This window comes from Scomber japonicus, chromosome 7 (genome assembly GCF_027409825.1).
Source record: "Scomber japonicus isolate fScoJap1 chromosome 7, fScoJap1.pri, whole genome shotgun sequence".
Taxonomy (NCBI): Eukaryota; Metazoa; Chordata; class Actinopteri; order Scombriformes; family Scombridae; genus Scomber; species Scomber japonicus.
Window position 1 is genome coordinate 8,935,703 of NC_070584.1, and position 25,441 is coordinate 8,961,143.

Genomic DNA, 25,441 nt, shown 5'->3' on the forward strand with positions numbered 1-25,441 from the left:
TTATAGTTGAACAATTTTTATTAACATGTTGACATGCAAACCATGGCAGGTAGAACCTGGCAGCCAGTTGCTACTAGAAACAACAGGTGCACATATTGACAACTGAGCTACATTTCATATTTCTCAGGTAAAGAGAGCAAGTAAATATAGCCAGCAAAGACAACTGACAGCACAACAGTCTGGAGAGAGATGAGTGCGCATGAAGGTTATATAAGAGTCCCACGAGTGTCCTCTGCTTGAGGTAAAGTGCCAAACTCTGCTAATTTGTTTGCCTGTACCCAACATTTAAGTTGCACATTAATTTGCTGTCTATAAAGTGCTCCAACATCTTGAAGAAAAACACAAGACAGTCAGTTTGAACTTGAGTGTTGACATACATGAGCTAATTTTCTGCCTTTTTTTATGCACTTTTGTTAGTAAATACAGCAGTAAATGTGTGGAAATCCTTAACAGATATGATCAAAAATCACAGTTTGGTCTGTTTTTCACATTCATACCATAATCACACAGCATGGGGAATGCCTGCGTCACCTTTCCATATAACAGAAGAGGCAGTGTGGGGATCAGAGAGTCTAACATTAATGGATTGTTGAGACAAAAATGGTGAAAGTGATTATTTTAATGCCCTAGATACCGACAAGCTTCCCTGTCATCGCACTGCAGACATGTTCGTCAGAAAGCACAGTGCCGTGCTTCACATTACTTCTCACTCCAGCTCAAGTTTAAATGACCCACAGTCCGTACTGCTTGGCAACAGCTTACATAACTAGATTCATTTCCTCTTGGAGCTCCCCGGTGAAACCATAAAACGTGTGCAGACCTCCTTCCCTCCTGTGGAAGCCTGAGATTTCAATTTACACAATCACCTCTTTCACACCTGGACTTGTGTACTCATACATAAATGCAGGAACCGCTGTGTGCAGTCAAAGGAGAAAACAAAGGCGACACGTGCTATGTGGTGAATTTCAAACCGGGAGCAGTTTCCTAGACTTAAGAAAAGGGGAACATGAGAAAGAAACAGTGGAGGAACCTCCTCCTACTCCCAGAGCAAAGGGCATGGGTATGTGTATGCTGAATCAGGGCTGACAGAGCTCTTTAGATCCAGAACAGGGCACCAGATAATGTGCTACTATTTACATTTGTTGGATAAATGACCAAATATTTCCTCTCTTAATCATGCTGTGTGGGAGGAAATCCCACAGGGCCTACAAACAGTGAAGAACTGTAGTATAGAAGGTTGCCAATTAATATATGAGAAATATTGAAACATTGCTGTAGTTTATGTGGGAGTGACACAAATCACCCTGTAGAAAACAATAGGGCTCATGGTTTGTTGTGGAAAAATGTCAGCCAACACAGAGTTGTGAGGCAAGTGAAATTCGAAAAGCTCACAATCGCTTATCAAGGATTTGCATGCTGGATTTGAGCCTCTTACCGGTTAAACTGCTCTGTGTAGCTGCTAACTGGGCCACAGGTGAACTGATGTCATGTATTGTATGCTGTATTTGATGTTATCCACCTGCTGTGCACAAGAATTGATCTAATGCTGTGATGACATGCGTTAACCGCAGGAGGTTCACCTCATTTTCTCCAACAATGCAGGATACCATCAGCCCACTAAAGGTACAATCACAGTGATGAGATTACATTTCACTGTGACTGTACCCGTATATGAATACATGAGACAAATAAAATTGATTTTTTTTTTTTTGGTTTATCGATTAAAGGAAGCAACATGTGTTCCTATTTATTATCAGCAGAGTCCAATTTAATAGAATAAAGGAATTCAGGTCACATGTTAAGGGAAGTTTGTAGATTTCTATTCTTTTATGAGCAGTGACTGCCAGAGAAGTAATAAGCAACTTCACATATACATTGTTTGGCAGAGAGTTAGATGAAGCTACAGCTAGCAGCTGCTTAGCTTAGCTTAGCCTGAAAACAGGATAACAGCTAGCCAAAGTGGTCTAAATGTAGCAAAATTAGCCTAATTCATAATACTTTGGCCCAAAATTCATCAAGTGTAAAACTGTTAAATTTTCATTTTTACTCTATTGTTTTTGTTTAATTTAAACAAACAACATACAATGTGCGAACAGGTTAGCTTTAGAAGTACTGGCAAGCATATTTGTTCTCAGCAGATAGAGCTCGGCTAGCTGTTTAGCAGTCTTTGTGTTAAGCTATGCTAACTGGCTTCTGGCTGTAGCTTCACATTTAAAAAGATATGAGAGTGGCACTTGTCTTCTTATCTAAGTGAAGAAGCGCATGTTTAACTACTACTTTAAGACAGTCTTATCCAACGACATTCAAACATGATTTTTTTCTTCTTGTAAAATGGAAATGTATGTTAAAAAAATGTCTCCAAACAAGAAACAGGACTAGACAAATTAGAAATATATGTGTTCATAAATATTGCAGTTAACCTAGGAACTCAAGGTTTTGGAACAACAGGCGAGACACTAGTTTAAAAAAATATCCCATTAAAATACTTGACATTAGTAATTTATGAGACCCAACTCAGTCCATAATTCAGTTAAAGTGCTAGCAAGTTTGACAAGCATTTGATGTGAGTATATAAAGGCTAAACAGTCCAGAGACACCACAGTTTAAAGAATATATAGATGATGCTAATGCAGGTAAAAGGTGGGTTCTGCTTTGTGAGGTTATGTATGAGTGTTAATCTTCAGTACTAAGCATTTAGTATTCAGAGCTTCTTTTTTTATATTCAGGACTTTAGAATGTCTAAAAACTGTGGGTCAGGTGAATCTTGTGGTCTTTCAAGAACTTTTCCCTCCTCAAGCTTTGCTGTAAACTTGTAAAGCTCTTGTGAGGACTCCGAAATCCAACCTGTGCAAACATTACATCACATTTTCCCTAAATGGATGCATCTTAATTAATAATTCTAAACATTTTTCAAGCTGCAGACAATGTAGTAATGGTGCAAAAGAATCAAAATTAGAAGTAAGGCCTGCCTTTTATTTGACAGTGTTCAAATTCCTTTTTAACTGTGTTAGAGTTTATAATTAATGATGATATTTGAAGTTTCGGGAAATCAGCATCACCTAAGAATGAAACAATGTAATTAGCATTGAAACACTCCAATTGCTTGTTACTGTTATTGATATGAAAACCAGCCCTTAACACAGATAATGATCCGGGCCAGCTCAAAGACAACAGATGCTTTTTGTATCAGTCATGAGATGTAACGCACTGAAAGGAGAAACAAAGCTTGGCATTGTAGCTATTTACATGCTTGTATTCTTCACCCATGTTACTTCACACATGACGGGCTGTGGTGGTGGTGGTGGTGGTGGTGGTGGTGTTGGTGTTGGAGAGGGTAAAAGGTTTGTTGTCCCTCTCTGCACCACTCAGATGCCAGAATCTCCTCCACACAGATACTTTTGTGTGAAACTGCACAAAGCTTCATTAACACACTGAGCAGCTTCAGACAAATGGTACAAATTGACCAGAGAGGACATGTTTAATCTATAAACCATTAACATTTGGTTTGTTTGGACTTGTTTTTAGCATCTAGATGGGGAGCGATGGCAAAGAATTCACTAAGCATCGTTTCACTTCTAACTAATGTACTGTGAAGGCAGAAAACTGGTCAGATCACATGATGGGAGAGTGCTGCTGGGCAATATTTTTCATTTTTCTACTACTTTTACACTCCAGCTGAACACACTAAGTGTCACATTTTCAGTAGTGCAGTTTGAATTTCGTATCTTGTCCTGCATAAAAGTTTCAATCCTGTTTATGCAGAGGAAACAAAACAAAAAAAACAAAAACAACAAAAGAGTCAGTCAAACTGAATCACAGTATAACAGCATGGAGAATTAGTCCCCTGACGCACAAGAGGTCATATGTCTCCTAGAGGATAAACTGCGTCTCTGTGATGAGGATGAAAATGCTCCTTGAACTCTGCTCTCGGGCCTGGAGCTCAGAGTCACTCTGAACCCTCCCCTCTTGTCTACTCCCATCTCCACTCTGTCTTATCTCTGAAGGACTGGACGCTCTGCCCGCAGGATGAGAAGAGAGCTGAGGGCGAGGCGGTCTAGGGGTGAGGTCAGGGAGGTTTGACAGCACAGGCGGGAGAAAGGCAGGGTCAGACGTGATCCTCGATGGGGAAAACCAGGCGCGTGCCACGGCTCAGCAGCTCCTGCTCCCTCGAGTCCAACTCTCGCTCCAGCGCCTCCTCTGAGGTGCTGCCACTCCTTTTTCCATTGGCACTCCAGCCTGACCCCCCGGCACCGTCCACCCCACTGCCGGACGCCCCGTTGGCTGTGATGGAGGTGTCGCCGAACATGAAGGTCAGGTCGCCATCGTTGTGAATGAGGTCAGAGTCGTGGTCCCTCAGCTGCTCGTGGTTCTGCAAATACATCCACAGTGGAACATGAGGGGAGGGATGGCGAACATGGGGGTGAGGGACAGACGCAGGACGGTGTACAGTGTGGGTGCATGTGATGTGAACAGATAAACAGACTGACATTAACAGTGCACAGGCACATAAGGGACACTATGGATTTACAGAAGAGAAGGAGGAGGGTTTCACTTACCTTTACTGCAGCAACTTCATTAAATAGCACTAGCACACAGGAAACCACAAGATGTGCATAAACATTCAACCCACCCCCACAGCGAAGCAGCAAACGTGTTGTGATGAACACACACTTCACACTTCAAAACTCAAAGTTAGACACTTAATTTAAAAGTGAATATTGCATTCGGAGTATGTAGAAGCTCTCAAACTATGCCATGAGGCTCTCACATCTATAATTGACTGACTGACAATCAATAGTCTGGCCATGTCCGCGGGGAGAACAGCACGAGTTAACGTCGGGTCAATACAGGGATTACTCAGATGAAGGGATAAAAAAAGAAAAAAAAAGAAATTACATAACCACTTCGCTCCGACAATTAACTGGGCAGAGGAAAAACACTCATTATGAATCCATCAGTTTTATCTAGATAAAAAGGAGTATGGGTCGGGTCATTTGCAAATTAAAATAGAGGCACAACTGTTATGATGGGAAAAGGAAAATATATCATTTTAAAAAGCCAGTGTAAAAATGTTTTAAAAAATAAAGAGAGGGGGAAAAATGGAGGTTGAAACAGTCCCCAATAAATGCACTTATAGTTTGAGTAACATTTGCTGAAAAAAAAAACAACTACAGTGCTCACCTCTTTTATTAAATTATACATCTTTTTTCCTTTTAAAGTATATATTTTTGGCCCATTTTAAAATATTAACAAGCAGTGGGCACAGACTGGTACTGAAACACATTTCTGGTTTGAGGCCTTTAGTTTATTTTACATAAAAAGCTTGGAAAGGATTTTGTATTTGAGTATTATTTCACATGTATTTCTACCTAGCTTGGGGAATACATCTATAATCACATTTTTTAAATTTGGTACAATATGAAGTCAGCATGAACCAAAAATCTCCTTTGTTTGTGAGGCATTTTATTCCCTCCAGGTTTCATAATATCCATAACCAAAGAAGAACCAGGCAAGGAGCTTTATTTAATCCTGTTTCTCTCCGCTTGGCAACACAGAATACTGGACGGTCCTGATTATATGAGCAACTACCTAAATTCTCAGCACGCCTGCCAGCCAGCCTTACACAGGCGAACCAACTCCAACACACCAGGAGAGGAGAATATTTAGGGATGCAGAGCAGAAGACAGAACTAAACTTTCAGAGATTTTTAAAGTGGGTTAAAAAAAATGTCAGAGTGAAGAAATGCAGTTTTGGATTTTGCAGCCTGACTGTGACAGGCTCTGTGGGTTACTGTGAAAGGAGTCTATAATAACCAAAAGCTCCAATGTGAAACTATGTCACATGCAAAGAATAGGAAAAACTTGCAAGAGTGAATCCGAGTGTGACCGGCCCCTCAATGGGTGTCTGTGTGTTTAAAATATCGGAGCGCAGCGTCTTTCACAACCCGATCATCATTGAGGTGGTGCTGAAAAGGGTCTTTTGTGCCAGCTGAATGCAAAAAGGCTTCTTGACCGTCCATTTTCTCCCTAGCCGTAGGCCTCGCTGCTTTGTGTGTTTACTGGCAGGCACTGAGAATACTTTGACGATATTACAATTCTCCTGAGAGAAAAACCTTCAGTATTCAAGGAGAGCCTTCCTGAGGGACCGGACTCAGGAACAGACCTCACCCTTCTAACTAATGTGAACAATAGTTGAGATCAATCCTTTTATTTTAGCATCAAAACATCGATTTTTTTCCCCAAATATTTTTAGCCACACAATTTGTAAAGAAAAATTGAGTTAGCTTAGCATAGCCTGAAATAGGAGGAAATGTCTTATCTGGCTCAGTCCAAAAACGATCAACTGTTATATATATATAGAATACTGTTTTACAAGAAGTTACATGCCAAGCTATCTCTAAAATGACAGACAGAACCTGGCTAGCTGTTTCCAGTCTTTATGCTAAACTAAGATAGAAGCTAAGCTGGCTGTATATTTTGTGTGCAAATGAGAGTGGTATGAATCTTCTCAGCTAACTTTCACCCTCACCGCATGAGCATATTTCAAGATTCAAAATCACTTTATTGTCATTGTGTAAATCAGGAAATCAGTTCACTGCCTAAAAACAGAACTCAAGATATATGCATAAAAATATACATACTCATGAAAGCATGTTCACACCCAACCCAGTTCACAATCACATAATTACCTATATATGTTTAAGAGAAAGTTAAAAATGAGATGGACCATAATAAGTACAAAATTAGCACTTAAAAAACTTCTCAAAGTGTCAAACTATCCCTTTAAAAACCTTTGACCAGATATCATGCAGTGAACTGCAACTTCTGCAATGTGAGCATGTACTTTTCACAGATCGGTGGTCATGTAGGAGTGTCACTGTGTGTTTGTGGTGTGCCTGCTATTTATTTGTGGATGTGCGTGCAGACACTCACCTCGTACGCCTGGGGGCTAGTCAGACAGCTCGCCAGCGGACCACAGTAGCTGGGCAGAGTGGAGGTGAGTGGTGGGCCGCTGTGTGTCAGGATCGGTTTAAGGTAACTGAGAGGTTGTTAAGGAGAGTGACCCGAAGAGCTCTACAACAATTATTAAAAGGTGAGTATGAGCAGTTATTCAAGTCATTAATAAAGTGTGAGATTCTCACTGGCTAATAAGAACCACTAAAAAAGTCATTAGTGCAGGTAGAAATGGTAATGAGTTGTTCAAAAGATAAGAGAAAAACACAAGGCAAGTGTCTGGAAGAGAATTTTCCACAATCTGGCATCTCAAAAGTTGCTCCTTTTTAATGGCTTACAACTATCTAACTAACTTTATTCATTATTCATTCCTTACCCATTAATAAAACCATTAGTCACAGGTTATAAACACTTTAGAAATAGCGCCTTACTCAAAAGTGGTAGCCAAACAACTCTTAAAACACAGTTTACACAAGGTAAATCCAATATAAAACTGTTTAAACTAGCTGTGTATTTTAATAAAAACACACCTTGAGGTCATTTCCTACAAGAGGCTTTTCCCTCCAGAAACATCAATACATTTCAGCGGATGAATTATGGCTTAATATTGTAGAGGCTGTCTGCCAGCAGGATATATTTGGAGTCTAAATCTGCATGGGATTCTGCGAGCAACTGAGGGTAAAGTGGTTTTGTGATGCTTGGCGGAGAGCGCAGCAGAGAGTGAAACGGCAGGCTTCTCTGCCTCTTGTTTATAATTAGTCAGGCTGTATTGCACTCTGGGAAAAAAAAACCTGACGCACCGTTCAACCAGTCAGGTCACGGGTCCCTGTGGGTCCCTGTCAGAACATTTATATTGTGTAAAGCGGAATCGAGAGCTTCGTTGCAGATGCAAAAAAGAAAAAAGAAAAAAAACAAAACAACACCCGGTTGAGGTACGCCATCAGCTACCCAAAAGGTAAATCCCCTGATGTCTCACCACAAGTCACAGAATTCTCCACACCAAACCTCTGTGTCGTTGTTCAGAAGTGAGAAATATGCAACCCCTGTACGCTTCAGCTGCATCTAGCGTAGTGTCATCAGGGAGAAAGTCACCACTCCAAAGCACAGCTGCTACGCTCACAAGCAGCTACACAATCAACCACCTGGGGATGCAGTTGTTCACCAGAGAGGAAAGAGGGGATGAGATTTGCTAAACACATCCACTTTAATCTGGCAGAGAGGAGGTGGTTAATATTTTTCATTGTGTTGTAAAGTAAGGTAGTTCAATAGAGATGCCAATTAGTTTAAACTATTATTAAACTCAAACTTTTCATTGTTTCTGTAGAGCAGAGTGCACAAAGGATACTTGTGATCAAATGTGTACCACATTCTGAACAGCCAGGCACTCTCCTGTTTGGTTTTACTCTGACCTTCTGCCTGGGGGCCATCCTGAGGAAAAACATGGAAAAGTCATTATATTCTAATTTTCTACACAGGCTGCATGAGATAAGATAAGATCTGCATCCAAAAATCACTTGGAGCATTAAAGATGTAATAATGTCTGGGATTATAATAACTTTGTGATAAACAAAACTTATTTTCTCAATAAGCCTTTTTGGGTTATTTCACATGAGAGATTTCTGTATAAGAGTGCGTGTATCAGCAAGAAGGCAAGCAGAGCAACACATTTTACTTTTGCATATTTAGCACTAAAGGGTAAGTGCACCAATTTTACACAACAAAGTCTTATTTATCAATGCATTATTCTTCTAAGATGCGACACCATGTTTTCAGCAGCTTTAAAGTAGGACTGAAAATGCTACTCACAATACTGAGAACAAGCTCACCTTAATAATACTGTAAATCTGTAGCAATCTGAGCAATGTAAGTACTAAAATCACATCCTAGCTCCATGGTAACCTGCACCCACCCCCACAGACATAATCCCAAGCCTGTGCTCACTGTAATTCTATAACTGCATGGGACAGCTGATACAATTCAACAGGGTAGGCGGCACTAAACCAGCACTATTATTCGTCATCATCTGCTGAAAAAGTAATTCCGGGCATATCTCACGCGACTAATAGCGCCATCCTGCTTCCGTTCATTTGTCGTTCAGGACATTAGTCTCTGTTTCTGACAACAAACGGAACTATGTGCTCAGAATTGCTGATTCTAACCTTAACCCTATTGCAGAAGTAGAGGGGTTTCAGTTTCTAGGACAGGCAATAATAAAAATGAGTTTTGAGCAAGATCCTCACCCCTTGTAAGACCTGGAAGCTGTCTGCTGAGGGCTGCAGGTCCTGATCTGGGTCCACGCCAACCCTGCAACACAGGAAGGAAGTAGAAAGATATTATTAACAACTAATAAAAAATATTAAAAAAAGCTGTTTAACCTGGCTCATATTTGGTTAAATGTAAATTACAAGCCGCAGTATTTGTCAGCCCTCTTTTATACTGTTTGCATGTAATTCCCCTACTTTTGACCTCTTTTCTTTGTTTTCACATGGTTTCCTTTCACACAAAAAGTCCTGTGTGTGTGTGAGTGTGTGTTTCTTTTTTTTTTGTGCCACTACTGCACCTGCAAGAAGTCACATTTGGCCTCTTTGCGGCTCGGTTACATTACTAATCTGCACATCAAAGCGCTTGTTTGGTAGACCTTTCCTAGAAGGCTGAAAAACGCAACAAAAGATATTACAAAAGTTTGTTAAATTCAATGGAAGGAAAGGAGATTAAGGCCGATAAGAGATCACCGAAATTACCTTTGTAGGTTATGGAGCAAAACAGAAAACCGCAACCTTATAAATAAGTTCCCATGCAGTCATAAATGATCCCACACCAGAGAGACAGATCATCATGTAGAAACCGAGAAAAATAACATGATTGAAGTAATTATGCGTGTTTGTCTCTTAAAGCAGAAGAGCATAACTAATTAACTACCATATTTAAACTATTACAACTTAAAGGACAACCTGCTTCTTTCTTTTGTTACATGATAAGATCTTCACCTTTAAATCAGACAGACCTGAGATCGCTATCAATGTCATGTGACTCTCAGTGAACATCTTATTTCAAACTGTTCCATTGAAGTTACAACAGTACATGTTTTTAGCGTTCACAGCCGGGGCATGAATAATTTCCTCCTGGTGTCTCTTACCAACAGGGAGGGATTAAAACTGAACACAAGCAGATTTTAAAAGGGGCACTTTTAATTCACATAAGCTCTGGAGCAGTTGAGTCTAATCCTTATGGACAGGGGCCAAGGCGGAGAAGTGTAGCCTTTCACGGTTACATCTGAACTCACAAGCGGTGCTGTGCAGTTGACGGTTGAGCTAATGTGAATGGTTATCTTTAGACTTTTCCATGACAGCCGTACATAAATATCACTTCTGAGTCAATGACGAACAGAAACATTTATTTCCGTTTTCCACCCTGGCTGCTTAAAAAAAAAAAAAAAAAGAGCAGGTCCTAGAGTGTCTGATAGCTTGAAAACGTTGAGCCTTGAAGGACTATTTCCTATCTAAACTACACACACACACACAAATATATATATATATATATAGCTATATATACACAGAGGATCTTCAGGGGCGGGGGGCTACACAGAGGTCAAAGAACCTGCAAAAACAAAGAGGTGCAAACTCCAGCGGCGCTACGTCAGGAAGGATCTGGGAGGAATTAAGCATTAGGACACACTGCTGGGGCCCCAAGAAGAGCGAGGCTCAGCCTATAGCACGTTTCCTCTGATAAGAACAATACCACACAGCCACACGTGCTCAAACACACACACACAGACACACACACAGACACACTCATACATTAGAGAGTGTTCCACTGATTACAGTTCACCCATTAACCCTGGATCCCTCTCCTCAATACATCCCCTTCTTATCTACATGAATCTATCAAATATTCCTTTAAAGCAATTTTGTTTGCTTGGCTTCTGGCTCTCATTACCTTCCTCTTTTGCAAATAGTTTTCAGATCAGCTCACGCAGGTCTGTCGAGCTGTTTCTAGGGAACACAGTGTTTTTCGCGCCGCTGTGTGATAAACTTGTGCACAGTCTCCAGAGATACAAGAGAAAACAACCTATTGTTTTCACATCATCCAGAGAAAACCTTGAACAAAGCACTTGATCACGCTACAGTAACCAGCATTTAGCTCCACCAGAGCTGCTACACAGTGATTTCCACAGACAGAAAACAGCTTCTTTCTCAAGAATTAATTGCTTTTTTTTTTAAAGAAATCAGACAAAAAACACCAAACTCATTCTCTGGAAAATATATAACCATATAATTCTTGAGAGTCCCAACTTCTCTAAACCCCATGTCATCACCAGAAAAACAGAAGTAAACAGGGTAAAAGAGCCCCATCTTAAGCAACAGTACACTTTCCCAACACCACCACAGTTCACTGCTCAGATACGGCACCTGATGTACTCCCAGTATCCACGGTGACGTTGCTGCTCCTGCAATGCTTCATCTTCACCAACTCTGTCACATCATAAACATGTACACTCAGGATCAAGCACATTAAAACGAGAAAAAAAGGCTCATAAGAGTCGAAGAGAAAAGTATGAAGTGGTACATTTATATTTTTATCTGCGTGTATAAAGACTAGACTTGTCCTATATTAAGATTCTCAGAAGAGGAACTGTTATGGTCACAGCGCAAAGCATATCTGTGAAATCCCCCATTTCATGTTAACATTAGATGCAGATGCCAATGACTATGAACTGCTGTTAATTGAGTTTTTCCCTAATAATCAAAGTGTTTTATACATGAAAAAGCTTCTATATTCTCACAAACTGGATTAAAAAAAAAAAAAAATCATCCGTATCATTTTCCAGATCAAAAGTCATGTCAGTGTCAGTGTTAGTTTAAAAGAGGGTGAAGAATAAATGAGAATTAAGTAGTTAACAGTGAGCACTCAGTGGGGTTTTTTTCCAACAGTAAGTAGCAACAGTCACAGCCAAATATGATCCTCTGTTTTGGGGACATGCACTAATCCTCCAACTTGGCTCACAGGCTGAGCAGATGTTCAGGCATAAACATCATAAAATAATGATAAAAAAAAAATGTTGGATGAAAGAAGTAGAGCTCGCAAACGAACAATTCGACTGATTTCAGCCACTTAAGTGTCAACTAACATTTCCACTGCTTATATCTCCTTCATCTGCTCTCAGTGATTAGACTACATATGATACTTCCAGGTGAAGTCATCTCACTAAGTACCTGTCAGTGCTTGAACTTCATTTGAACCATCATCTCCTTTCAGCATTATCACTCCCTTTACTCGGTGCTTAAACTTAAATACCTCCCTCCAGAAATTGTAGGACATAGAAAAATGTTTGGCTTGGTGTAATAAAAGTCTTAAAATGGCATCTACTCCTCCTTTCTCACTGAAAAATCCAGAATCTATAAATATGCCAACATTTTTCCCTTTCAAAAAGTTTAACCGCAGGTCACAAAGTGCATTGGAGGCTTCGATTTTACACATCACACTTGGGTAAGTTGTTTACTGAGCCTCAATTGGCTCCAAAAATCTACAGAAAGCATATAAAACTCTGCACGTCCATCATTCTCCACAGATGACACCCAACATCCAACTGAAGGAACAAGAAGAAAAACACATTTTTTTAGTGGAGCAGAACTTCAAATGTGCACTTGACCTAAACTGCAACTTTAATGGCTTACAGTATTTCACATACTTCAAAATCTTTAAAAAGCACATTTTCAGCAGCGAGCACGCTTCAGTTTTCACATTTAGGACCTCTAAAGCAAGGGACAGCAATTATGTTCACCCATGAGCCAGCTCTGTTTATTTGGGTGGCTGATGTTTTACAGGCAACATCCTTGATCCTTTTTTGTTTATTTCCTTCAATTCATTCAAGACCGATACTGGTTTATAGAGCGCACATGTTAATACTCACAACTGACAATAAAATGAGGCCAAATTTAGCTGTGTGCCTTTATTCATCTCATAAGAGTTAATTGAGTAGAATATACATAGAGTCTGATGTTTGCATTGGTATGAAGAGTCATGTAAAAGAATTGATGTAATGTTTAACAAGGGGAAAACTTAAAAGGGCCAAATAATATTGTTGTAGGGACAGATTTGTCCCATGGGCCAATATTTCCCTGCCCTAAACTGACCACAAATTAGGCCACAGTCCCCCATTTGATAAGATTGTTTATTTAAGATGTTTTATTACAGACAGTGTATGAAACCCATGACCCTAAATAGTAACACATTGTTATTGTTTTAATAATGGATGACATTATACTGAAAATAAATGATTCTCCTTTATTGCCTCAGTGGTCACCTGGAGGTCTCCAGACCCCACTTTGAGAACCACTGTTCTGGATTATACAGTAATGTTCCACCACAGTCCAACCTAAATGTCTCCAGCAACTATTAACCGAGTGTGAGCACAGAGTGATCTCGTCCTCTTCTGGTGGCTGCTCTGTCGGGGTTTGGTGATAAGCTGTACGCCTTCCTGCTTACAGACCATCCATCAAAAGCCAATAACAGTAAGCAGCAGCATCTCAAAGCCCCTCACACCAAACACTTTCTATCCCAGCAACAGTCCTCCATCACAGCCTGCTAGTCATCATCATCATCATCATCATCATCATCACTGTCTCACAGGCAATGCTTCTTTTTGGCTTCCCGGCCAGAGGAGTCATAAATAAATAAAAAAGAAGCAAACACCATCTTCCAAATGTAATCTCCAGTATAACATAAAAGGAGAAAATACTGTTGAGTAACTGATTGGTTGTATTGTAAGCAGACATGTCGTCACAGTGCTTTTAAAGTACCTCCTATACAGCCGAAAAATGTGCAAATGTATGCATATATACAGAGGATGATACAAGGATCACACAGGAGCACGGCTGATACCCGCCTGCCATACGCCACATGTCCCAGTTACCATGGCGACAAGTTCACGGGGGAGATTTTGGCAGCGCTCTGAACCAACCACCACCAAACACAATAGTTCCTACTCGGACTGAGGAGGCATTACTCATATTAAACAGAGCCTGCTCACTCAGGCTGCTGCGGCTGCTGTCACACACACACACACACACACACACAAACACACACACATACACACACATCATGGCACATAATCCGCTTTATCATGACAAATAGAGCCTCTCAGTGCATCATGGTCAGACAAAAATATTTGAGGCTGGGCTCCAAATAGACAAGTAGGAGCAAAGATCCACCCTTTACTAATAACATCTCAAATTGGGGCTGCTCCTATTGTGGCAGCCTGGTGATAAATACCTGATATAATTGTAGATTCAGTATCACCACTGTCTCAGGAATAATAATAAGAGTTAACGTTCATGTGTTCAATCTGAAGGCAGAGGACTTTTAGTGCTGCCAGTAGAAAACACAGTGAATTCCTTCAAAGACGCAAGAGACAATAAATCAGAGTGACTTCAAGCTGTGGGAGGAAGAAATGAAAGATGGAAAGTCAGCAGCAGTGGAGCACTCTGGCCCCATCTACTGGCAGCACATGATAAATCTTATAAAGTCAATGGGAACTGAGCTACAAGTCATTGGAGAAATCAGCTATGCATAATTAAAGCTCAGCACGCAACTGTCACACAAAATCAGAGAGCAATAACTACAGGAGCAGTGAAGTTGAGACAAAAGGGGTTTAATGTTTAAATGACTGGCTGGCACACTCTGTAGCAGATAGACAAGCAGGGATGCATTCATTTTAAGTCTTTTCAGGCAGATTTTACCACCCAATAGTCTCTTCTATTTAACCTGATTTATTCCAAAAATGTAGATATTTTAACCTGCCTTTGGATAATCTTCAGTCTTCATAAATAATTCACTTTATCTTGATTTTTTATAGGAATTAAATGTAGCTCGGTTTTTCAAGGTGTCTGCCTATCTATTATTAACATTTATTGAAATTAATAGAATATTTAAATTTTCTTTTCATGCATCTGAATTTGTAATTTAAAAAGGAGGCTCAAGGGTGACTGAGTTACATGAGTCAAAAGCTGAGCTGCTGCTTGCCGCTAGTAACTCTTGGCAGGAGTCAAGCTGGGTTTTTTGTTTTGTTTTTTATTTTTAATCCATGTCTGTATAATTTAAAACGCCACACTCGATCTTTCTTTAGAAAACAGAATATGCAGAATACTAAATATGATTACTTATTTTGCAAATAAATTCATTTTCAGAGACTAATTGAAGAGAGGCATAACCGTGGGCGTATTTTTGAAGATTTGTATGCCCCTTTTCTTGCATATTAAAAAATGTGAGGCAACATGTAAATTTGTCCAAATGTTGAGGGAATGTTGAATAGTTCATCACACTTTGTTCTAAGACACAAAATAGTCTTTTCTTTTAAGGATTTGTGCTTTTCATTGTGTCAATTGTTATTTTTGCTACTGCTTGTTGCGACACTACTGACAAACTTTGTGGAAATGGTGGGCAGATGTTTGTGTCTCAATCTTGGCAGCTGTATTATGTCTCATTTATAAAAAAAAAAAAATGTAAAAAACAAATGGGGAGAAAAAAATGTCTATGTTACCTGATGTGTAGCCAAGACAACATGGGTGTGGTCCCGCCACCAAATACCCAAACAGTGAAGAAGACAATGAGCAGCGTTGTGGTGAACATCATCTGGCGGGCGTAGGTGGCCGTATCCCTGATGGCTAGGGCGAATGCCATCGCCCCACGTAGACCTGTAGAGAGTCACATCCAGGAAAATTAAATCATTGAATCAAAACACATCCGCCCTGACATGATGAAGAAAAAAACAATGTGTTTTTTACGTACCTGCAAACATCATCATGTGCTGGAAATTTCCTTTGATTTTGTGCCTTCGACCGAGGTTGAGCAAGAAGGAGAGTGGGTAAATGTTGAAGGCTCTTCCAATGAATATAGACAGCTGGCACACAGGAAGCAGTCAAGAAATTTGTAACTGTACACTCATATAGAACAAGTAATACATTAAACTTTTCTCTGACTTATCTGTAGAGATATTTAAAAGTGGGACCTTGATTTTGGGCTTAAAAGACAGGAACTTTAATCAAAACTCTGTCCTAACAGCAGGGACACCACAGCAGTCTCCAAATCATCAACTCTGTGCCACTAATACAGCTTAAAAGGTAATTCTAATTGTCCCAACTGGAAACAGAAAAAAAACATGCTTCAAGGATACAAAAGCCCCGATGATGAAGATGGGGCTGAAAATGTGATTCTGGAAGGTGAACAAAGCCAAGCCCATGTAGGAGAAGATGAAATTCTCTGCCAGGAAGTGAAGAACCTCAAAGAGCTGCGTGGAAAACATCACATACATCATGAATACAATTTTAAAAATGCATTGAAAAAATCTCACAAAAAAAGCCAACATGTTGACAGAATAATCTTGTTTTAATCTGCGTGTACTTGAACCTTGCCAATGCACTACAAGTTTTCTGCTTTCTTTGAAACCAAATAACAAGATACTTGGAGTTCTGAGCCCAAATGTGTCACGCTGCGTGTTGTCTATGTGTTAATCTGTACCCTGTCGTCAAGACTGAACCCCCCTCTGGGAAACAAAACAGTCAGGAGGGATGTCCTCAGACAGCCCCGATTAAGGTCACAGCAGGCTGATCATTGAGCCATCTGGCAGCGGGTTCATACTATCAGGGGGGTTCAAAACAGTCCAAATCAAAACGCGGGGACACGTGCAAGAAGCGGCCAGATGCTACCTGCTTGGTGCGCTTGGTGGACTCTTCGGAGAGGTTGTTGTGGGTGTAGTGAGCCTGTGTGATGCCACAGAAGAGCACGGCCACGACGCCTGTAAAACAACACACACACACACACACACACACACACAATTAGAGAGATCAATATTCCACCAGACAGTGTATTGCAGAGGTTGAACTGAATAATTTGGACATGCAATAGAACAATTTACCTATCTGGAAACATGATCATTAAAGATTAGCTTTTCAATCCTCTTGTTGCTGCGCTGTGTCTGTTCATTTCATCTGCTGCACATCTGCTGCATAATCTCTATTCAACTCCCTGTCACATTTCATTTGTCCAACAGACAGATTCAGCTCTATGAGGATGGTTTAACATCGGCTGGTGTGAACGGCTCTTAAATTATGTTATTCCATGTAATCAAGAATTTAATTGTCATTAAAAAAAGGGCTCTGTGTGGGTAAACTGAGGTTGTGATTGAGAACCAGAAAATTCACAGTTTAGTATGTAGATATATTTACATACTTAACATGCTGTTGAAAGCACAGATTTTCTTTTTAATGATCTGTCATATAGAAGAAAGAACATGTAGAAGCTCTTCAGATGTAAAAAGATCTTCTCATCCAAAAAATGTCCAAATAGTCAAATGGTCATGCTACATTTCTGGTTCAATTATAATAAGAAAAGCATTAAATTTGTACTGATGGTGAAAAACCTTCCTCTTTCATAGTTTGTCATCATATCTTTTGTTTTTCCCCTTGAAAACACTCAAGCTTTTTTTCCACCTGCCTACACGCACCAGATGCTTGGATTCAGGAGCTTTTTCCCCCTTTATTTAAATGTCAAATTCTGATAGTTTCAGGTCACAGAGATGCCAAACATGTGGGCTTCTGTAGTTTTGCATTCTGGCCACAGACGTCTAGTGCCTGCTTCTCAAAACTACAACCACTTCCCTCTAGGCCATGCACTGGCACAGCTCACCTGTGAAGCCGCAGGCCTCTGCCAGCAGGAACGTGCTCCAGGACATGAGGAAAAAGAGGGCCGTCTCCAGCAAGGGGAAGCAGTGCAGCTTGGTGAACTTGGTGACGTAGGGGTAGAGTTAAAGAAAAACACTCATCGGGGTATTTTATTCACCACAACTACATCACAGCTACCCACTAAAGACTGATGTTCATACAAGTCATTTCATTGTTTAAAGCATGGGTCAGAAAAGGATATGAGAGCAGTGACAACTCCTGTGGCTGCACCCATCAAGAAGGAGCCGCTGAAAATACCCAAGAAAACCCCTACTGACTTGAAAAAGGCCGAAGCATCAAACATGTGTGTGTTTGCTCCGCTAGGCTGATAAGCCACAATAGACCTGAAATACAAATGAAACACAGGTTATTTTCACTATTTAACATAAATGAATCAAATTTTCCAACATTGATTTGAATGAATTCAACTCTTTATGATATAAAAAGATCTTATTTTGGCTTCTTTTTTTTAATCCATGATTTGTTCATTTTCTTATAAATCTACCAAAATGTTGTAAAAGAATTAGTTGTAATATCCTTTCACATCCACTAGGAGGTGAACTGTAATGTTCCAGCAGAGGGCGGCAGAGTGCTGTCTGCTCTGTGTCACACTTCAGTGTTGAATTTCAGCATCAGGAGGGGAAAAAGGGGGCTAGGAAACTAAGATAAAGACCTGTATCTGGTGCAGGAGGTATGAAAGTGTGACAGAAATGTGACTTACGAGGAAAGCACAATGGCCACTGCATCATTCATGACGCTTTCTCCGAAAAGCAAAGCGTAGAGATCCCCATCTGCGTGCAGCTCATTAAAGATGGCCAACACCGTCACTGCACACATGAATATGATCATTTAATTTCAGGTACATAGATGTAAACTGCATCAGATCTTCTTGGCTGATTGTCAGCACATGTGTCTCATACCTGGATCTGTGGCAGAGATGATGGCACCAAAGAAAAGGCAGTCAGTGTAGTAGAACTTGTCAGTCAGCTGGCCGACCACTTGCATGAGTTTGACCACACCGTACATCAAGTTCCTGGAGATAGATAGAGCAAAATTAAGGGTAAGTAACCCAAGCTCACAACAGAAGGATATCCGGTAAGTTCCTGATTTGAAACTATGACATTGCATTAAAAGAGAAAGTGGACACTCACCCGATAACAAAGCATGAGATGGCAGTGCCCAGAAATGCATATGTTATGATGGAGCCCAAGTTCCTGAAGAAGTGTCTCTGGAAGAAGACCAAAAGAAAGGAGAATAAGATGAGGAAAGCAACAACAAAAATAAAAGGGAAGTGTAATTAAAGTGTACAAAATTAGGCTTCAGGTCAGAGACGGCGCCGGTGGTTCAGCTGTCTGACTGGTTGTGCAGCAAACAAACAGCACAACACAAAAGCCTCTCTGGATCACTTCCATAGCTGAGCTCTTTCTAAAAATCCATCAGTGTCTACATGAAACAAAAAAATGCTAATTCTTCCCAGGAAACGTGTCTTTTCTCTCAGTGACTGCCAGGAGTGATGTTTTAATGGAAGACAGATTAGGTTCAGGATACCCAGTTCAATGACACTCAGCTAATTATGCAAACACTTGCACACCGGTTACAATCCTGCTGGTTTCACTGAGATGATCTAAAGTAGACAATTAAATGAATGGAGAAGGTAAGGAGGAAAAGAAGCATAACAGTATCACACAGACCGCAGTGAGCATTAGATGATAAGAAAAAATAGTCCACTTAAAGGCTGACACGACCTCCTGCTTCCTATTTCCTGAGGCCAGATGTACTCAGCAAATTCCTGAAGGGCAGTTTCACTAGAAAAACAGAGAAGCTTGTGAAGACAGGAGTCTTTGTAGCTTCAGTGGCTAAAAAACATTGTAGGGACTGATTGTATCAAATGATGGAATTGAGGAATTTTGATAATTCACATATTTTACTAAGTATATTAGTGTATCTGTTTACTCAAATCAACAGAAAATTGCTTGGGAACTATTTCAGCTTCACACTTATTATATCATATTGGCTATATTTACATTTTGGATTGACAAAACAAGTAATTTGGGCTCATTTGGTTAAATTTTGATGAGCTTTTTTTGTCATTTTTCTAAGATGAACTATTAATTAAAACACATAGATGACATCATAATCAAAATAATCATTTAGGTGCAGCCCTGCGAAACATTAAATAAAGATAAAGAATTAAAACTCAACCACTGCACAATCACATCTGCACAGTAGCAAAGCACACGGCCGTTCCCCCTCCCTCTCCTCCTCCTCATCCCCCCTTCTCCTTGATATTATCTATCACAGTATAATTGGCTGAGCTACGCCTTCATGCTACGACTATTAATCAGATGTCACCAGCTGTTTAAACACGGTTAACTCTATTATTTCAAAGCCAGGACACTTAAGCACCTGGACTGAAGATCTGTAACCTGTCATTCTAATATGGAGAAAGTATATTGAGCCATAATCTGGATTTTTACATAGATTTAGAAACGGAATAATAATGAAAAGTGCACAGACATACTGAAGATTCCCCAGAACAAAACAAATCAGTTTAAGATCCCCTTCCACAACGGCTGAAAGAAGAAACGGTTCATATTGTCAGCGTCAGCCGTTTTTTTTTTTTTTAGGTGGCAGCACAAACACCAGAGAGGAAACGAAAGACATCTGCTCTGGACTTCCTCCTCAAAAGGGCCACTTATGTACAGTGAAAACTGGACGCTGTCACAGTCTGGCCAATGAGAGCTTTTCTTAGCTTACCATCTGTCCAATGAGACAGCAGTTTGTGGCAGCAGGCACAGTGCGTCCACCTGGCCTTACAACTTCATCTCATGTTACCGTGTCTCACACAAACAAAGCCTTGGACTGAGAATTGAAATATCCACAAAATGTTACGTCTCACCTTCTTTAGACTGTAGCCAGCGTGGAAAATAATGGGAGGCAGCAATATGTTGAAGAATACTTCAGGGTCAAATGTCACCTGGAGAGAGGAAAAACAAGTTAATTGGGTCAATCTGAGAAATATAAAAAGAAATGAAGATTTTGATGTTTTCGTCTTACTTTGCGCAGCATATCGTTCTGCTCCACATTGTGAATCTCGCGGGAGTTGATCTCTCCTTTGAGGGTGTACTCAAAGAACTTGCCGCTGACATTAAGCAGCAGGGTGCTGGCAGGCCCTTCCTTCAGCGAGCAGCTCGGTGGGGTTTTGTGGTTGTAGCTGGTAGCAGGGATGCCGTAACGCAGGATCACACCTACCAGCAAACCTGAGACAAAAAAAGAAAGAAAGAAGAAGAGAGATAATAATGTGTAAATGTGAGCATTTATCATCCACCAGAAGAACCTTTTCAATTACACAGACAATAATTACAAAGAATCTACAATTATCCAAAACTAAAATGCTGCCAAGGCAAACTCATTAAGTCGATTGCTCTGCGCCGGATCATTTTCTAGGTGCTTCTGCTTTACAAGCCCGAAGGTTGAGGCTGTGACAACACAAGAAAGCAGCAGAGCAAGGAAGAAAAATGGGGAGATGGTAAGTAGGAGCTTGTGGGGAGAGCTAAAGCCAGGAGGAAGAGATGAGGCAGGCAGTCAGAGAACATAAATCCTCTGGCAACGCTGCCAGCACTGCATTCATTCCTCCTAGAAGAGAGTTAACCATGTACATCACACTCTGGCTTCGGCCAAACCACACACACACACACACACACACACACACACAGACACATATATACAAACACACATGATGACAGTTTTGCTGCAGGCATAGGCATATTGACACAGTGTTGACTCTGAGTAAGAATTGGGAATAAACCGGCTGTTTTATTAAAAAAAAAAAAAAAAAAAAAGATACTAGACTTAAAGTTCACCATCAAAAACTTTAGGTTCTTTCCACCTGGGGGAGGGTGGTGGTGGTGGAGGGGCTTTTCATGTTTTTTGAAAAAGGGGAGCTCCATGAAAGGGAAATAAGCATAATGATGTGATCCTGCAATTTGTCATGTTTTCATCTCTCAGAACTGACACCACAGACTTTGTGTTGGCAATTTGTGAATTTGTCTTGATAATTACTCCACGGTAGCCAACTGGAGAAAAAAAAAAGGGATTTCTTTTAGAGGTTGCTCTTTATACACTCAATCAATATTGTAACAGGATGCCAACTTGGCAGCACATCCATCCTGGTGACAGTCCAAAAAATACAAACAGTCTGATCTAGATTAAACTTCATATTCTCAAACTAAACAAACCAAAGCAATGTTTAAGAGTTTCAGTTTATGAAAAGCTGCTTAAAAGGAAACAATGATATGAAATTGACATACTGACAGAACCTGTCTTACTGAAGCACATAACACACACATACCATAACCCTTACATCTAAGCCAGAAGTGCAGGAAGAAGTTTCCAATGTCAGGAAACAATCAAACACAACTAACCTTAGTTTCTGTTTTCAATTCAGTGTTAGGTCATTGCTAAAAGCTGAAAGCACTGAAACTGGTTTTAATTCAACCATGAAGGCCGATTAACAGGAAAACCTCCATGAAACACATGCACAGAACAAACCAAAGTCTATCTTTTTCATCCGATATCTGGTTAATAAGTGACTGAGATCCAGAGAAACACAATACAGATGTTGCACTGCTACATTCTTCCACCTTGTCCCACCTGGTTCAGCTCAGCATGACTTGCCACATGTTGTTGCAGACAGCGGCCATTGACTCTGACCTTGTTTTTGTTTTCATTCATTCAGATGATAAAGACAGACTTTGATTTGTTGACTGAAGACTTTCTTCTCTCGATATCTCTCTTCTGCTCTGATAGATTCACTTCCTGAGCAACTTTACACTGTATTTGGCATCTATTCAGTCAATCTCCTGTGTTTATTATGTAGATGTCCCAATAGAAATCAGCAGAAACTCACTGGCACAGAAAAACATCCAGACCCCAGCTGATGACAGCCGTGCATCTCATTTTTTTTAATTTGTGGCTTTTAACAACCAAGATAATCTCTCTTTTTTTCCTTTTTAAAAAGAATGTGTTCTGCTTATGTGTGGGTGAGGGTTACTATAAAACACATGCAAAACTGCCTCTATTTCTATCATCTATCTATTTCTTTTTTTTATGTGAAGCACTTCCAGAGGCTTTTAAGATGCTAAATCAAACATCAAAACATTTCAACATGACATCAACATCCTACAAAAAAAAAAAAAACTGTGCAAGATCTATTTTTAGGATGGTATAATAGCATCACAGAGGGATGAGATAATATAAAATACATTAGGGTCACTGTAATCTAATTCATGATAGCACAGAGATTGCGTAAGTGCCTTCAGATATGTCAGAGCACTGATCCCCGGTCAGTCAGGGATAAAGCTGCACAACCAGCGGCAGCAGCAGCAGCGGCATCAGCAGCCTGGTGGTGGAGAGTATATAGACGGGGCTGATCAGCTCAAAGCACCTTCTAGAATTAAATTAGCGCCGGCCCGGCCAATTAGAAGCAATGTGAGCGGGGTGGAAATGCGGAGGCGCGTCGGTGCATTTGGTCAGACTTAAATCATCTGCTAAGGTTTTTATCTCCTCATCGCCTGTGTGCAGCCTCTTTGCAACCACTAGGCTGACTGAATCATACCAAAGCCTGCGGGAAGGTGGTGGTAGTGAAGGAGTGTGTATGTGTGTGTGTGTGTGTGTGTGTACTCAACATATAACCTAGTAGATAAGACTCACCGTAAATCATTGCCAGTCCGGTTTCGTGAAGGAAACGGACCCTTCTGTGCTTAAAGAGCCATATGGTGAGAATGGTTAAGGTCAGCAGTAAAATGAATGTCAGCAAATTAACGCTGTCCTGTCGGTGACTTTCCTCTGCCTCCTTCTCCGTGGCAAGTTCTTCCATTCCGTCGCCCTCCGCGTTCAATCCGGACACCGTGATCAGTAAGATCCACACGGGCGGCAGCATCGTCTCCAGCAGCTGTCGGAGAGCCTCCATGGCGCAGGATGATGCTGCTGCTGCTGCTGCTGCTGTTGCTGCTGACAGCACACCACCTCTATGCCATGTCACTGCTGGAAGGTAGTCTACACACAGCTGAGCCGAGTGGGAAAACAATCCACAGCTCGCAGATTGTAGATCGGCGAGGTCAACCTTTTAAAGGTACACTGCGCGGTGTTAAAAAAAAAGAAAAAAAAGAAAAGGCGATGGAGCCGATCCGGAGGGAGACTGCGCTGCCCTTGTTGTGGAGGAGACCAAATCACACAGGCACACACACACACACCAAGTCGGCTGATTTAAAGCTACTGAGTCATTGTCCTGGGATTTTTGATGATTTTGCAATTCAGTCTTCAAAACAGGAAATTGACACGGAGTGTGCTTGGACGTTAAAAGTCGACCTACTGCAAGAAGAGAAGGAACAAATATCCGCTGTGGGGTGATGTGGCCTTGGTAGTGACACTAGTGGGGGTGAGAGGTAGTGTAGATTGGGAGGTATGGGGTGTGCGGGGGGGGGGGGGGGGGGGGGGGGGGGGGGGAGTTCGCAGCTGGAAACGCTGAGCAAAGTCAAGAACTGCCCCATAGGCCCCAGAAATAGCAGTTTCATATTTTGTCAAATGCACATCATTTCATAAATTATACATTAGTTCACAAAATGTACAGAAAAGCACACTCACTCTGATGCACCTGTTTCTAAGTCTAGTGTTAAAACTTTGAAGCTGCACTACTCAATTTTTTCCCCCCATTAAAAATAGATCAAACTACTTGTGTAAAGTGAAAGATGAACTGATACTCAAAGGTAATCACCACCATACTCAACATCTGCTTTTGAATTCAAAATGGAAATGTTATCTGGCCCTTCTAGTATAGCAGATAAGTGACCATTAACCTCAAAGTTACTCCAATCAATATTTTTAAGTTAATAAGTTTAAGTTAGGAATGGGTCAAATGACTGTGTGTAATGTGGAAGCGGTGGAGCATATTGAGAAACCACACAGTTTTTTTAAGCTTCCTTCAACCTGCTGTTTTTGTCTTACGACCCACCATTCTTCTGTTTTTATTCACCATTACCTCTCATTAACCTCATTTCCGGCTACAGCAGCATCACACAGCTGTCTTTATAGAATAAGCCCTGATATGGTAACCGCTCAGCAGCAAATGGCAGAAAGACTACTATCGACTATTATAATGATTCATTTGAATATTGGGCTTACATTAGGCAGGTGAGCATGACTCCAGCTTTGTGTGTGTGTGTGTGTGTGTGTGGGAAGGGGCACAAATATTTGCCCCGAGGTCCCCTAACAGGTTAATCCAGCCATGCTTTGCAGCAGTGACAGCAAAAGTAAAGTCCCCTTAGAGTGAGAAGTGTCGGTTTCTTTCAAATGAATTTAAAAGTGATGCATCAGTGACTTAAAATACAGTTCATGCAGTCATTCAGGGGCAGCCTTGACACAACAATAAATGACTTGTGTATTTATTATTAGAGGGACAGAAATACTGTTGCTGTTCACAAGACTTCTCCACCAAAATCCTTCCATTTGAGCATTAATTTAATCTTTAATTCTCACAATGGGTGACTTTCTGTCCGGTGTCTCACTCCAGGAACTATTAAATATAATAATTATAACTACTTATTGTTGGATGTTTGAACTTCACCTGCTAAAGTAGGATTGTTGCTCTCCTTAAATCTGAGTTCAACACATGTACTGAACCTGTGTGATTTGTGACATCACAACAAGTCTAGAGCCAATCTTTGTCCAGTATGCAACTTACATGAGATGTTATGTGACAACTAAAAAGTA

General features: G+C 40.6%; 1 protein-coding gene across 1 annotated transcript; it reads right to left on the bottom strand.

The window, feature by feature from the left end:
- slc9a7 (solute carrier family 9 member 7) lies at positions 1–23,928 on the bottom strand. The gene is made up of 16 exons (XM_053321799.1): positions 23,384–23,928; positions 20,729–20,931; positions 20,571–20,648; positions 18,823–18,899; positions 18,592–18,704; positions 18,393–18,498; positions 17,874–18,015; positions 17,637–17,742; positions 16,658–16,746; positions 16,126–16,239; positions 15,741–15,852; positions 15,493–15,646; positions 9,194–9,257; positions 8,299–8,381; positions 6,933–7,038; positions 1–4,369 (listed from the first exon to the last, which is right to left on the bottom strand). The coding sequence occupies exons 1-16, from the start codon at positions 23,640–23,642 to the stop codon at positions 4,106–4,108; spliced, it is 2,070 nt and encodes a 689-aa protein (XP_053177774.1). The 5' UTR covers positions 23,643–23,928; the 3' UTR covers positions 1–4,105.
- Positions 23,929–25,441: the final 1,513 nt, after the last annotated feature.